Below are 16458 nucleotides of genomic sequence, written 5' to 3' on the forward strand. Positions count from 1 at the left end.
AAATAATACATCATAAAAAATATCTGAGAGACTTGAATAGAGACATACCTGCATTCCAATGATGGCGTATATGAAGAAAAGCATTGCGATGAGCAGGCAGACGTAAGGAAGCGCCTGTTGGAGAGGAGATGGTAGTACCGGTACTTGTAAAAAAAAAAAAAAGCCAAAATTGCAAACAAATGTAAAAAAATCCAACCTTAAAAGATTGTACGAAGGTCCACAGCAGGATGCGAATGGTGTAACCTTGCCTCAGGAGTTTGATCAACCTTGCTGTTCGGAAGAGCTTCAGGAAACTCATGTTGATGGTATTCAATGACTAGACAAAAAAATAAATGAAGCGAGGAATACAAATAAAAGTTAAAAAAATGCCTTCATAATACTTTTATTTGTTGTAGTGTTGATGAGTGTGTTTCACCTGTAAATCCACAACGATCTCGGTGATGCTGCCGATAACTGTGATGAAGTCAAAAATATTCCAAGTGTCTCTGAAATAGTTCTGAATAAAATACAATGTCACAATAATTATTCAGTTATTCAATTAAAAATGAACATGTGCGTCTTTTCTTACCACCAAACCAAAAGCCATGATCTTGAGTATGCACTCCATGGAGAAGAGGACAGTAAATGCTGTGTTGAGATGTTTTAGGACGGCATCGTAGGCTGTTGGGGCAGAGTAGTACTGAGGAAACAGACAAAGATTACATTACTTTTTGGTTCAAAACATTAATGAGATAGTCAAGGCAGAACAATATGCTGCAAGGGCAGTGTTTCCTCCTTCCTGGTTGGGGTGAATTGACTCATAACTGCCATCTAGAGTTAGGTATGATGAAAGCTACATAAAGAGATGGCAATTGATGCGCTTGCATATTTCCACAAGCGCCTCAGTTTTAACCTGCTTTATGCCCCAGAGAGATGTTTTGGACACGTGTAACCCGCCAAGGTCTGCCCCGTTCACACAGCCTGTGGATCGAACTAGGGTGCACCGATTGAGAATTGAGAATGCTAGCCAACGAGCCAAAGGCCTGAGCTGTTAACTCTCCAGCGTGACTCTTAAGGTGTCAGGGAGCAAGGTTCACACATGTATGACATCACAGCCACACTAGATGCATCTGTTACACTCCCCCATTTAAATCTCACCCGGGGTCCTGGCACCAATTTAAGACGCGTTTGAGAGTTGAGAGTGCTAGTGTTGTATATTTGATGGTCGTGTGATGGGTGATGAACCAAGGAGACGCCAACGAGGAATCGTCGGACAAAAAGCTTTATTTGTTTCAGCGAGCCTCAGACTCGAACTGCAGCTCCAGGAGAAAGAGTATGAGCCTGATCACTCTTCTGCTGTCTTCTTGGACAACTGTCCTTAAATACATATCACACGTAGACAGTTACTCTTTGTTGTGCTAGCCTTGGGGCCTTGATGCTTCCAGTGACAATCTACAATGTAAATAGTCATGAAAATAAAGAAAACCCATTGAATGAGAAGGTGTGTCCAAACTTTTGGCCTGTACTATATACCCGGTACTCTCTGTCATTGAGTCAATGGCCCAGATTTGAATAAGTGTTTTTGTTACCTTCATCATGAGGACCACCGTGTTGAGGGCAATCATCACCAGCACGGTGTACTCAAAAGAGGGCGATGCCACAAAGTGCCACAGCCTGTACTGGAAGGTTTGTCTGTTCTGGGGCATGTAGCGAGTCATTGGCTTGGCACTGATGGTAAAGTCAATGCAAGCCCGCTGAAAGAGACCAAAGAAGTACAGTTTCAGTACAACACTACCAAGTAGGAGATCAAAAATTTACTCATGCACCGCACCTCATTCTTCTCCAGACTGCACTCCTGAATCATCTTGTCGCCCTGCTCCTGGAAAGTGATAATGATCAGAGCCACGAAGATGTTCACGAAGAAGAAGGGAAAGACCACGAAGTAAACCACGTAGAAAACCGACATCTCCATGCGGTTGCCTCGGCTCGGACCCATGCTCTCCTCGGTCACGTCGGTGGAGTGCTGCAGCACCCTGGGAAAAAGACGCAAAAGGTCAATCAGAATTGTGCGACAAACGAATGCCGGTTCTAAAAAAAGAAGGGCGCTCACTGAGGCCAACCCTCGCCGGTTGAGACGGTGAAGAGAGTGAGGAGGGCCCAGCAGACGTTGTCGTAGTGGAACTCGTGCCTTTTCCACTCTCTTCTTTTCACCTCCTTCTTGTCCCTGCTGTAGTCGATGTAGTAGCCTCTGTCGAGCACACAGGTCATAGTTTAAAACAGGGATCCCAAACTTTTGTGCACCAAGGACCGGTTTAACGTAGGCATTATTTTCACAGACGTGTGGCAGATAAATACAAGAAAAATAAGTGCACGAAAAATACAACTCATCATAATGCTGAATTAGTGGGAGCCCTGGGCTTTTTTCCTTTGCAAAAAATCTCTCCAAAGACTTTTGTTCTTTGCTCATTATTGCTAGCTTGTGGCCTCGTGATGTGGCCATCTAATGCGTTGTACGTAATACGTCATCGTCGAGGACAAGAGCATAGATATATAATATGAAGAGATATACTTGCCATGAGTTCCATTAGATTTCTATTGATTTCTATTTATATTCTAAAAGGCTTCGCATGACATTCCTCCATAAAATAGATAAACAGCTCAATCTTTCCATTGAGCAATATTTTGTTCATAGATACACTCATTGTATACTTTAATACTAACTACTTGTGCAATAGGGCTACGTGCAATAATACCAACTCTTTAACTTACTAGGCCAACACCGATGAGTATTTTATTCCTTCAGCACACTTATTATATGCAACAATTTAGCATTTTTGCACTTCTCCATCTGCCTTATGCACTTTAACTACTATGGTGACGTTATTCTTGATGTGCCCTGAGCTGAGGTCATGCAGCAACTTACTGTTTTATATGGGTCTCCATTTTATTACGTTTTCAATTTTCATATATACGTCTGTATATTTTATTATACTGTTTATGTCTGATGTTGGTGCTGTTTAGGGTAACTTGTTGTATATACCATCAACCTGCAGTGGACTGCAGATGGAAATTAGCCTTTGGCTACAATTTGGCACATTTACATTTCATCCATCCATCCATTCATCCATCCATCTTCCTCCGCTTATCCGAGGTCGGGTCGCGGGGGCAGCAGCCTAAGCAGGGAAACCCAGACTTCCCTCTCCCCAGCCATTTCGTCCAGCTCCTCCCGGGGGATCCCGAGGCGTTCCCAGGCCAGCCGGGAGACATAGTCTTCCCAACGTGTCCTGGGTCTTCCCCGTGATTTACATTTCATATGTTCATTAATGTGAATTGTCCCATATGACATATATATATTTAACAACCATAACAAATGGCGACTTCCTATTAGCAGATGTATTGCCACACACTCACTAAGGCCGTGCCAGCAACCTGAGGGGTTCCTGGTTCGATACCCGGCTTTCGCCATCGTAGTCACACCCGTTGTGTCCTTGAGCAAGACACTTCCCCCTTGCTCCTGATGGGTCGTGGTTAGGGCCTTGCATGGCAGCTCCCGCCATCAGTGTGAGAATAGGTGAATGTGGAAATAGTGTCACAGCGCTTTGAGTACCTTGAAGGTAGAAAAGCGCTGTACAATTATAACCCATTTACTAGGGGTGTGGGAAAAAATCGATTCGAATTCGAATCACGATTCTCACATTGTGCGATTCAGAATCGATTCTCATTTTTAAAAAATTGATTTTTTATTTTTATTTTTTTTCATTAATCAATCCAACAAAACAATACACAGCAATACCATAACAATGCAATCAAATTCCAAAACCAAACCCGACCCAGCAACACTCAGAACTGCAATAAATAGAGCAATTGAGAGGAGACACAAACACGACACAGAACAAACCAAAAGTAGTGAAACAAAAATGAATATTATCAACAACAGTATCAATATTAGTTACAATTTCAACATAGCAGTGATTAAAAATCCCTCATTGACATTATCATTAGACATTTATAAAAAAAATAAAAAATGAACAATAGTGTCACAGTGGCTTACACTTGCATCGCATCTCATAAGCTTGACAACACTCTGTGTCCAATATTTAGATAATAAATATTATCTAAATATTTAGATATTAAAGATGAAATAAGTCATATTTTTGGTTCATTTAATAGTTAAAACAAATTTACATTATTGCAATCAGTTGATAAAACATTGTCCTTTACAATTATAAAAGCTTTTTACAAAAATCTACTACTCTGCTTGCATGTCAGCAGACTGGGGTAGATCCTGCTGAAATCTTATGTACTGAATGAATAGAGAATCGTTTTGAATCGGGAAAAAAAATCGTTTTTGAATCGAGAATCGTGTTGAATTGAAGAAAAAAAATCAATTTAGAATCGAATCGTGACCCCAAGAATCGATATTGAATCGAATCGTGGGACACCCAAAGATTCACAGCCCTACCATTTATTATTTACTAATCACTACCAAACATTAAAAAATAATGGAATAATTGTATATAATTTGAGAATTGGAGAATCCAGAATCAAACTGTGCTTTGTTCACAAAACCAGTGTTGGGTTAGTTACTGAAAACCAGTAACTAGTTACAGTTACTAGTTACCTCATTTAAAAAGTAACTCAGTTACTAACTCAGTTACTTACACCAAAAAGTAATGTGTTACTGTGAAAAGTAACTATATAGTTACTTCTTTTTTTCTTCTTCTTTTTTTAAAGCTCCCATTAATGCCCTTTTAGCCTTCATTTCAGTAGTGTTATTGCACTGGAGAATAATACAATCTGTTGATCAACTTGACATGCATTTGCATCACTGAACTCTGCTAATGCCTGGTTCACACCAACGGCGCTTGCCGCGCTTTAAAGCGGCGAGCAAAGCGCCGTCATTTTTGTCAATTTTTCCACGAATATCCCGATCTCCGAAGTAATGTTATGCTTTGATACGCTCTGATACGCTCTGATACGAATTAGTTGCCGCTTCGTGACCGTTCCTCACGATTTGATGCCGCTTTGATCCCGCTTTGATACGCTTTAAATCACGCTTTGATACGTTTTATTACGCTTTATTGAACTTTATTATGCTTTGATGCGATCCTGACGCTTTAAATCAGGCTCTGACACGATTATCAAGCTCTGTTGTGCATTGTTACAACAAAAATAAGAAAAAAAATTGAAAAACTCAGTATATTAAGTTTTCCCCACATTTTTTTAGATGTATCTATTTATTTGATTTCTCTTTTTGTTTTATTATATACAGGATAAAACACATAATGTAATAAAAAAGAGAAATATGATAAACAAATAAGTAAAAAAAAATGTGAAAAACTCAGTATACTAAGTTTTCCCCACATTTTTTTAGATTTATCTATTTATTTGATTTCTATTTTTGTTTTATTATATACAGGATAACACACATAATGTAATAAAAGAGAGAAATATGATAAACAAATAAGTAAACAAAAAAAAGTGAAAAACTCAGTATACTGTTTTCCACACATTTTTTATATTCATTTATTTTTTCAATTTGTCTTTTTTTCCCGTTATATTATGTTTTATATCTTCATTTCTTTTATTTCTTTGTCATCTTAATAAATATCTATCTTTCATTTCTTATGCTAGTTGACAATAATGAAAGGCATTTCTTTTATTTTTTATATTCATTTATTTTTTCAATTTCTCTTTTTTTTCCGTTATATTATGTTTTATATCTTCATTTCTTTTATTTCTTTGTCATCTTAATAAATATCTATATTTCATTTATTATGCTAGTTGACAATAATAATAGGCATTTCTTTTATTTTTTATATTCATTTATTTTTTCAATTTCTCTTTTTTTTCCGTTATATTATGTTTTATATCTTCATTTCTTTTATTTCTTTGTCATCTTAATAAATATCTATCTTTCATTTCTTATGCTAGTTGACAATAATAAAAGGCATTTCTTTTATTTTTTATATTCATTTATTTTTTCAATTTCTCTTTTTTTTCCGTTATATTATGTTTTATATCTTCATTTCTTTTATTTCTTTGTCATCTTAATAAATATCTATCTTTCATTTCTTATGCTAGTTGACAATAATAAAAGGCATTTCTTTTAAACGTAACATATTCTCTTTATTATTAACATTTTCATACAGAAAAATTATAGACAGTAATGTCAAACTGCAACATCAAACAGCAGAAGTACAGAAACAATGATCATCGTATAAAAAAGGCAATGATGCAAAAGAGAATGGATTTGTAATCCTGTGTTGGTTTTACATAAAGTTTCAATGTCACTAGTCAATATCACAGTCACTTCCTATTGGGCTTTGAACCAAGATCTGTTAAGCTTTCCTACGCTTTGAGTCAAGCTTTGCTGAGCTTTGTCAGGCTTTGTCACGCTTTGATACGCTCTCGGCGCTTTATTCCATTATTGACAGAGCGCAGAATTTTTTAAAACCGTTTATGCCTGGTTCACACCAACGGCGCTTGCCGCGCTTAAAAGCGGCGAGCAAAGCGCCGTCATTTGGAAGAGGTGCTGCGAACGTTTGTAATGCTAGGTTCACACCAACGGCGCTTTGACGGCGCTTTAAAGCGGCATGCAAAGCGGCATGCAAAGCGGCATGCAAAGCGGCATGCAAAGCGGCGTTAAAGCGTGCGGGTAGTCTGGTGGCATGCGGTGGCGACTGGGGTCCGCGCTTTGAACCAAGATCTGTTAAGCTTTCCTACGCTTTGAGTCAAGCTTTGCTGAGCTTTGTCACGCTTTGTCACGCTTTGATACGCTTTGATACGCTCTCGGCGCTTTATTCCATTCTTGACAGAGCGCCGAATTTTTTTAAACCGTTTAAAAAAATTTGCCGATCTTGCCACATGTCCCGCTTCACTACAAGCTTTCCCACGATCCATTACAACTCTCACGCTTTAATCACGCTTTGTTACGCTTTAACGCTGCTTTGCATGCCGCTTTAAAGTGCCGTCAAAGCGCCGTTGGTGTGAACCTAGCATTAAAATTTTTTGGCGAACTTGCCGCATGTCCCGCTTCACTACAAGCTTTCCCACGATCCATTAGGACCCTCACGCTTTAATCAGGCTTTGTTACGCTTTAACGCCGCTTTGCATGCCGCTTTGCATGCCGCTTTGCATGCCGATTTGCATGCCGCTTTGCATGCCGCTTTGCATGCCGCTTTAAAGCGCAGTCAAAGCGCCGTTGGTGTGAACCTAGCATAAGCAATGTGGTCTACATACAACACACAAAGACAAAGATATTTGTTTCCGGCCAGAACAAATTGACACAACTATTTTAAATAGCTGCAACATAACATACATAAGTAAGAAACAGCATAATAACAGCATAGCTGTAAAGCAAGCAAGGCACACACTACATACACAAAGCCTAACCAGGCATTTTTTCCTCAAGGAATTCTGACACAAAATCATGTCTGAAGCCCAGAACACTCTACACATTTCCCCAGTTTTAGTTTAGAGATAAGGAAAGATTGGCCTGGCCCACTAGGATCCCTCTTTATGTTTGTGAACTTTATAGTCTATACATTTAGAGTGATGTGATAATCAAAGACTCTAGAAGTCTAGAATGAAAGAGTATATAAGAGAATTGACAGCAATGTTCCCTCTAAGGTGCGCGCCTGTGCAATTGTGCACTGCTCAAGCGTCCTCTGCGCACGGCAAATCTATGCCACGCACAAAATCAAATAAAAAATAAGCGCATAACAATTTTCGACACGACACGGACAAGACAGAGAAAACACTTTTTGTCATCCTTGTTCAAATATTGTAACGTCTGTTGAGACGCTTTGAGGACATGAATTCCATCGATCACTTTACTGAGCAAAACTCTTTATTGTCGGCCATAAACACATCACCAAAACATTAGTAAAAAAATTATATCTAGCAAAAGTGGTCATTTTCTGCAGTACAAACCAGACCAAAAGCAACTTTGTTATATCAACAGCAGCCGCTCGCTCTTTCTCACTTGCGCCAACACATGCACATATGGCACTTAGCCAGTGATGCGTTTACAGCCACACAAAAAGTCGGACAACTCCAACACCACACATAAAGTGTAATTCCAAGTCGTTACTCTATCATTTACCAATCAAATGTGTGCTTATTCTAGTGTCATTTATTAGGAATCTTAATTTATAAATATTAATCATTAAATGCTGTTAGTATATTAAATAAATACTGATAAAAATATATTTTTTACAAACAGGAAGTTGCAGGAATGTACACATGATCCCCTGCTTACATCTCATTGTGCAAAATGTAATTGTTTTAATGGGAACTAAATGCAATGTCTGAAAGGGGTACAAATTATTTCCAAAGCAGGACCTCCACCCAGACAAACAATACAAGTACACAGTTCATGAAAAACAATATTTTTTGTTATTGTCATTGTAAGTGGGCCTAAACACTTATATTACAAATGGAAATGACTGCTGTCATTTGATTATAATAATAAGAGAATGTTGTCTGTCTATCTGTGTTGGCCCTGCGATGGATGGGGACTTGTCCAGGGTGTACCCCGCCTTCCGCCCGAATGCAGCTGAGATAGGCTCCAGCGACCCCGAAAGGGACAAGCGGTATAAAATGGATGGATGGCTGGAGATTGAACTTGTTATTTAGTCAGGTTTGGGACAGGTGTGCTGCTGGTGTAGCCACAGTGTGCACGTCTGATGTTGCTCACATGGGCTCCACTGAATGCTCAGGGAGTTTTTGCGTTTGCTCACACATGAAAAATTAGAGGGAACATTGATTGACAGAGTGTGTACCTTCAGTGCTGAATGATGAGCAGAGGCAGAGTTAATCGGAGTCTCTGTCTCTCTTTACTAGCTTCGTCGAAGCATGTTGCTTATGTAGCTTGTTTTAGCAGATTTGAATTGCTGGTTTGGGCAGTAGATGGGATCTTTGATCCAAAGCACAATTTACATTTAACTATAATGTTATTTTCTTTGTGCTCGACAAAAGAAAAGTAGTGAAAATATCTCCATGTTAACAAACTCGACTTCTGGCTCCGCCATGATCAGACACGACCCCCCCCCCCCCCCCCCCTCTCCTCCCTCCCCACAGTCCCCACACTCACACCCAGACACACACACAGAGCGCAGGTCTCTCTTCTCCGGCTTATGACACAAGAAGAATCAGAACGATGACACTGCAGCGCTCCGATAAAACACACTTTATACTACATAAAAAGTAACGTAAAATAACGCAGTAACACATCATGTAGTAACGGTAACTGAGTTACTGAATATAAAAAGTAGTCCCAACACTGCACAAAACAGATACCTATGAAGAGTTGAGAGCAGAAGAGCAGTGATGGCGAGGTAGGTATTTAGCTCCCCAGAAAACTAAACAATCTTTTCATTGCTGATTTACTCCGGTTTAGATACACACATTTGTTCTAGCTGCCATCTTGTAGAAATCTTGTGAAGTTCTTGAGGAGGGTCTTGCATGAAAAACACTTGCATCATACTGGGAGATGTTTCTAATATGATGGCCATCATAGCATGATATGATGACAAAAATATTAGTGCAGGTCTTTTCAGTGTGCAGATGTACCCATGAACCCAGAAGTTGTGTACAAAAAGATACAGAATGCTGATGCTTTGTCTTTATGTTACCTTGGAAAAATAAGTAAAAAAGATACTTAACACTGTCGCTTGCTTGTTGCTTAATTACAGCATTTGTGTGCTGATATTTACTCCTGCAAAACGTAGTTGTGAATCAAACATAACTGGCCAGATGTTTGTGTTAGATGAGTGTCAAAATTGGAACAATCATGCCAGTAGTTTCCAGCAGCAAAAAAATGTGTTTAGCGATGTTGTTGCAGGGACGAAATGCCAAAAAGGAAGCAATGGGAGGTGATGATGCTGGTTAATAATCAAAGCATATAAAAATCTTTAGACATTGATCTTAATCGTGTTGTCTTTGCCTTTAAGGCCTGCATTTAACGTCAATACCTGGCAAAGGATCATTAAAAAAAATAAAATAAAGTAAAGTATTGCGTTGCACTTACTGGCACTCCTTCTCTGTGTTCATGGAGCTGTCAGTGCAGTAAAAGAACTTGCCCTTGAAGAGCTGCACGGCAATGACAGCAAAGATGAACATGAAGAGCTGGTACACAATGAGGATGTTAAAGACGTTCTTCAGCGATGTCACCACGCAATCAAATACCGCCTAAACAGAGAAGAGAAAACAGAGGTTTGAGAAGGAACACCACAACAAGTAAAAGTGTATGCAGATGTTTACCTTCAGCTTGGGAAGCCTCTTGATGGTTTTAAGTGGTCGCAGGACTCTCAGGACACGGAGGGACTTAATGGTCTTGATGTCTCGGCCCTTGTTGTTTCTGTTCAAATAGTGGAAATGTGGCATTCAGGGCCAAGGGTAGTTTAATCAGTGCACCAGGACATGCACCAACACTAACAACAGTATATGTAAAAGGTAATAAAAAATAAAAACAATGAAGCCTTGTGTAAGATACCTTTTAAGCATCAACAAAGTACTGATGCATTCACTGATAGGCCTGAATGGACAATATGTGCTCTAAAATGATCTACAAAATAAAGCAATAATCAGTGTAATGAAGTAATTTCAGGGGAGAAAAGAAACTTGTGATGAAATCTTCCCCTTTAACTTGCACAATATAATGAGTGTATGGTCGGCATTTACAAAGGTAATACTCCTCGTCTCTGAGTTTAGTATTGTGGTTGTAGTTTGCAGAGGTGTAAAACTACTTTGCATCATACAGAGAGGCTTTTATAATACAGTGGTACCTCAACTTAAAAGTACCCCAATTTAAGGTTGATTGGAGATAAGAGCTGTCTCTCGGCTAATTGTTATGGTTTAATTTGAAAGCAAACATTTTAGTTACAAGCATCCCTGCCATTAGTTGGCGTAGCAAATGTTACAGTGAACGCTGTTAAATCCGACCAAAACATTCGGTCTTACTCGCTAACATTAACTTATAGTTAGAGTTTGACATAACTTTGATTTTTCAAGCATGGGACGGAAGCAAGTGAGTGTGAAGGACAATGCTGAGAAGAAGAAGTAGATAATATTAATTGAATTCAAGAATGAAATCATCAAAAACATGACCGGGCATGTCGCCAACTTGGCGAAGCAATTAGAAAGTACAACTGCTAGTCTGCACCATACTGAAGCAGAATGAGTCTAACACCAGCCAAGAATGTCAAGAATGTTAAAATAATATCCAAATGGCAGACTTTAAGCCATGAAAATATGGAAAAGCTGCTGATGGTGTGTTAGACAGAGAAGCAGCTGAAAGGAGATAATGTAGAAGTTCGTTCTTCAATGTAAATGCTGTACATTATTATTACATTACTTTATAAAACTACCTTAGTTGTAAGTAATATATTCTATTGTATTGTTTTTCATACAATATTTGTCATCTAAAAGTTTTTTGTTTTTTTTCAAAGTCATCTTACATGTTAAAATTGTGCTGTTTTGAGGGTGGTGAGCACCGATTAAGTTGATTTTTAATTGAAATTAATTGTAAATCAATTTTATTGGGAGATGTTGACATTGAGAGCGCCATCAGAACCGATTAAGCTCGCAAATTGATGTACTACTGTAGTTGGATTACCTTACTTATGCACATAAGAGGGGCAGAATATTAATAACAGTGCAAACTACAACCACCAAAATCCACACGTTGATAAATTGATAGTGTGCAGGTGTACCTAATAAAGTCGGTGTGAGCAAAGGTGTATGATGAGATTTGAGACGATGCAATAACAACAAAAAATACACAAAATGTGACACAAACAAAAACAAGCACATGACAGTAAGTGCTTAGTGTGACTTAATTAAATGTTTACCCCATCACATTCCTGGGTGCCCCCACAGAGACAAAATCCACAGGAACAACAGAGAAAAAAAAGAGGTTGCGAGGCATAAGAAGAGAGACACAGTTATAAAGTCACAACAGAGAAAAATCAGCATCTGCTGTAGCGTTACAACACAAAAGTTCATCAAGTTATTTGTCAGGACTGATAGACGACATAAATAATTACACAATCAAAATTTGACAGAAGTGCAACTTTGCGCTTCCTCTGCTGAGTTCAAGGATACTGCACTGGTGCACCTTTGTCCTGCAACGAGTGATGTATACCCACAGTGCGTGATCGCTGATGATTAGTGCAGTGAGTCACTGTGTTAGTCACGGGGCGAGCAGCAATATACAGTGACTCACGTCAGAGCGAAGGCAATGAGCGCTCCCACCACCACAATGAAGTCCAGGAGGTTCCACATGTCTCGGAAATAGGAGCCGTCGTGCAAGATGAGGCCCTGGTCGATCATCTTTGGAGGACCGGTAACGCAAAGACGCATTGTGAGTCAGGTGGCGGGGGTGTTTTTACAGGGAATTTTTTTTGGTGCCTACCTTGATGATCATTTCAAAGGTGAACACGCCGGTAAAGACGTAATCAAAATAACGGAGGACCTTGGTTAGAAAGCATGAAAAGAGAACATATTAGTCTGCGATTGTACAAAAAACGATTTATGATGTTCCGCCATCCAAGTTTAGGGCAGGTACAACATTTGTAGTATATGGAAGTTAACTTATTTTTACACTAGAAGGACGGTTCCTTAAACCAGGAATCTCAAACTCAATTTACTTGGGGGCCACTGGAGGTAGTGTAGGTGAGGCTGGGCCGCACAAGGGATTCACTTCAGAATCTCGTTTTACCCATGTGACTAAATTTGTTAACTATGTCACCAGAGCTATGGTAGGTCTTACATTAGAAATGTAATATTGAATGTAGAAATGCTGTATTTTGAGTTGGTTGGAAGGAAGTTGCTCTTTGTGTTGCACAATGTGTTTTTGTTGTGCTGTCATTTTTGTGTCTGTATGCTGGAATATTCCGCATCTTCGACAAAGTAGCAGCCAAGGGGATGAAAGACTCGCAGGACAATGCCAAAGACACCAGGAGCTGCCAGTCAGCACACTGGTGCTGTGGAAACCTACACATGGGCACCAGTCACAAGGCCGTCCCACAGTGACATTTGTGGATGTACTCAAAAAAATGCAGAAGTGCAAAGCACCAACAAACTGGCCGGCTGTATGGAGGACCGGAATGACTGGAAGCTACGATGGAAGTTTCGGCTGAGGACGACCAAGAGAGAACCTTTATTGTACAAAACCCAAAACTAGTGAAGTTGGCACGTTGTGTAAATCGTAAATAAAAACAGAATACAATGATTTGCAAATCCTTTTCAACTTATATTCAATTGAATTTGCTGCAAAGACAAGACACTTAATGTTCGAACTGAGAAACTTATTTTTTTTTGCAAATAATCATTAACTTAGAATTTAATGGAAGCAACACATTGCAGAAAAGTTGGCACCGTGGAATTTTTACCACTGTGTTACATGGCCTTTCCTTTTAACAACACTCAGTAAACCTTTAGAAACTGAGGAGACCAATTTTTGAAGCTTTTCAGGTGGAATTCTTTCCCATTCTTGCTTGATGTACAGCTTAAGTTGTTCAACAGTCCGGGGGTCTCCGTTGTGGTATTTTAGGCTTCATAATGTGCCACACATTTTCAATGGGAGACAGGTCTGGACTACAGGCAGGCCAGTCTAGTACCCGCACTCTTTTACTACAAAGCCACGCTGTTGTAACACGTGCAGAATGTGGCTTGGCGTTGTCTTGCTGAATAAGCAGGGGCGACCATGAAAAAGATGTTGCTTGGATGGCAACATATGTTGCTCCAAAACCTGTATGTACCTTTAAGCATTAATGGTGCCTTCATAGATGTGTAAGTTACCCATGCCTTGGGCACTAATACACCCCCATACCATCACAGATGCTGGCTTTTAAACTTTGCGCCTGTCAGGCTTGTACCTGACAGTTTGACTATGTCTTAGTTTTTCCTCTGCGTTTGTCTTTGTTTCCTGTCTGTTTCCTGTCAGCACTCTTATTTTGGTTATTTCCTGATTGTCTCCCTGAGTGCTTTTTCCCCTCAGCTGTGGCTGATTGGCACCGGGCCACACCTGGTGTCAATCAGCCAGCTGCTATTTAGACCTGCTTTGTCCTCCACTCTGCGCTGGATTATTGTCATTGTAATACTTGTCGTTGTAGCTCCTACCTGTTTTGTCGTTTATACCTGAATCCTGTAGCTGTTGGCAGCGTGCTGTTTTGTGTTCCTAGTTCCTGTTTGCTGGATCCTGTTTCCCGTTTTCCAGTTTGGCTCCTAGTTCCTGGTTTGTGTCTTTTCTTTATTTTTACTTTTGGAAATTAAACCATGTTTTCTTTTACCAAGCCAGCCTTCTCTGCATCTTGGGGTTCGTCACCAACAACAAATTGTGACAGCGCCTATAACAATCCGGATGGTTCTTTTCCTCTTAGGTCTGGAGGACACGACGTCCACAGTTTCCAAAAACTATTTCAGATGTGGACTCGTCAGACCACAGAACACTTTTCCACTTTGCATCAGTCCATCTTAGATGAGCTCGGGCCCAGTGAAGCCGGCGGCATTTCTGGGTGTTGTTGAAAAATGGCTTTAGCGATGAACTGTAGTCACTGACAGTGGTTTTCTGAAGTGTTTCTGAGCCAATGTGGTGATATCCTTAACACACTGATGTCGGTTTTTGATGCAGTACCGCCTGAGGGATCGAAGGTCACGGGCATTCAATGTTGGTTTTCAGCCTTGCCACTTACGTGCAGTGATTTCTCCAGATTCTCTGAAACTTTTGATGATATTACGGACCGTAGATGGTGAAATTCCTAAATTCCTTGCAATGGCTTGCTGAGAAATGTTGTTCTTAAACTGTTCAACAATTTTCTCATGCATTTGTTCACAAAGTGGTGACCCTCGCCCCATCCTTGTTTGTGAATGACTGAGCATTTCATGGAAGCTGCTTTTATACCCAATCATGACACCCATCTGTGCCAAATTAGCCTGTTCACCCGTGGGATGTTCCAAATAATTGTTTGATGAGCATTCCTCAACTTTCTGAGTCTTTTTTGCCACTTGTGCCAGCTTTTTTTAATCATGTTGCAGGCATCAAATTCAAATGAGCTAATATTTGCAACGTTTACCAGTTCGAATGTTAAATATCTTGTCTTTGCAGTCCATTCAATTGAATATAGGTTGAAAAGGATTTGCAAATCATTGGATTCTGTTTTTATTTACGATTTACACAACGTGCCAACTGGTTTTCGGTTTTGTAGTTATAGTGGACTCTAGTGGGACTGCGATGAGGTGGCGACTTGTCCAGGGAGTATCCCGCCTTCCGCTCGTGTGCAGCTGAGATAGGCTCCAGCACCCCCTATACCCCGTAAGGGACAAGTGGTAAAAAATGGATGGATGGATGGACTCTAGTGGGATTCAAGATTGCCATAATATGTTTAACTATAAGCTGCCCAGGGCCCCCAATTACACTAAACTAAACACACTAAATACTAAACACTACACTTTGCCAAAACGCTAAGTCCTTTTGTTTTAGTTTCGGTTTTAGTTTGTCAGTCATTGTATAGACACACACGTATTAACTAACTTGTATGGCAGTTTTCAATACTCAAATATTACTTTAAAGTATTAATAAGGACTACTACATTGTCATTATTAATCCGACAAAAACTTGATACTCGATTAACCTTGATACAGCGCAGAACCACTCTAAATCCTGGAAACATCTTGGGCAACACATTTTGGGCAGTTTGTGCAAGTAGTGTCACCGTTGACCATGAGCATACGGGCCGTTAACGCTGTAGTGACAGGCTGCAGAACTAAAAAAGTCAATATAGAAGACGCTATTCGGTATGTTGGACCCCTCAATGGGAAATTTGAGTACAAAAAAATTATAATGGAAGAGTCGATCGACATAAAGTTTTATGCACACTATGCAGAAAGGAAGTTTTTTACCCTGAATCACTTTAGGCTTAAAATACAAAAATAATAACACAAAAGGAGTGAGAGGTCCACATTAATGTGGATAAGTGGTTGTTTAGAAGAACAGAACATGTTTAATAAACATGTGCATACATTTTTTCTTATTTCTTGAATGTTTTTGCCCATACGAAGTGAAACACGCTAATATTGATTATTAATGCTATTTAATTGTTATTAATCGAAATTTATTAACCCTGTGATAAATCATATAAAATATTTAGATTGTTAGACAGCACTACTTTAAACGCTGCCTGTTTTTTTAATCATGTCAACAGTTAAGACCTTAGTGTAACAGATGCCAGGTAGTGTGGCTGTGCGACAGTACATTATGTACACCTCACTTCCCAACGTCTTAAGAGAAGCGATTGCCAATGAGCTAGCAGTGCAAGAACAACTCTCAATCAGTAGGGGAGTTGTGGACCCTGGTTCGAGCCACGCTTGTGAAGGGATGGACAAGGCAGGATGACCACTGTTACACAAGCACTGAATAATTCAGTTGATTTATGTTTTTACCTGATTGTTAAATATATATGAAAGTTTAAAGAG

General features: G+C 39.6%; 1 protein-coding gene across 1 annotated transcript in view; it reads right to left on the minus strand.

Annotated features, from left to right (window-relative positions):
* The window catches only part of LOC133630777 (voltage-dependent R-type calcium channel subunit alpha-1E-like), a 139310-nt gene that overhangs the window by 19607 nt on the left and 103245 nt on the right, over positions 1-16458 (minus strand). Inside the window, exons 24-34 of the mRNA XM_062022504.1 lie at positions 12398-12457; positions 12209-12315; positions 10246-10342; positions 10013-10173; positions 2090-2227; positions 1811-2012; positions 1569-1733; positions 569-679; positions 416-496; positions 197-316; positions 49-114 (exon numbers count right to left, since the gene is read on the minus strand). Of these exons, the coding sequence (XP_061878488.1) occupies positions 49-114; positions 197-316; positions 416-496; positions 569-679; positions 1569-1733; positions 1811-2012; positions 2090-2227; positions 10013-10173; positions 10246-10342; positions 12209-12315; positions 12398-12457 (1308 nt within the window). The remainder of the gene's footprint in view (positions 1-48; positions 115-196; positions 317-415; positions 497-568; positions 680-1568; positions 1734-1810; positions 2013-2089; positions 2228-10012; positions 10174-10245; positions 10343-12208; positions 12316-12397; positions 12458-16458) is intronic.

The sequence above is a fragment of the Entelurus aequoreus genome, linkage group LG16 (assembly GCF_033978785.1).
Source record: "Entelurus aequoreus isolate RoL-2023_Sb linkage group LG16, RoL_Eaeq_v1.1, whole genome shotgun sequence".
NCBI classification, from domain to species: Eukaryota; Metazoa; Chordata; class Actinopteri; order Syngnathiformes; family Syngnathidae; genus Entelurus; species Entelurus aequoreus.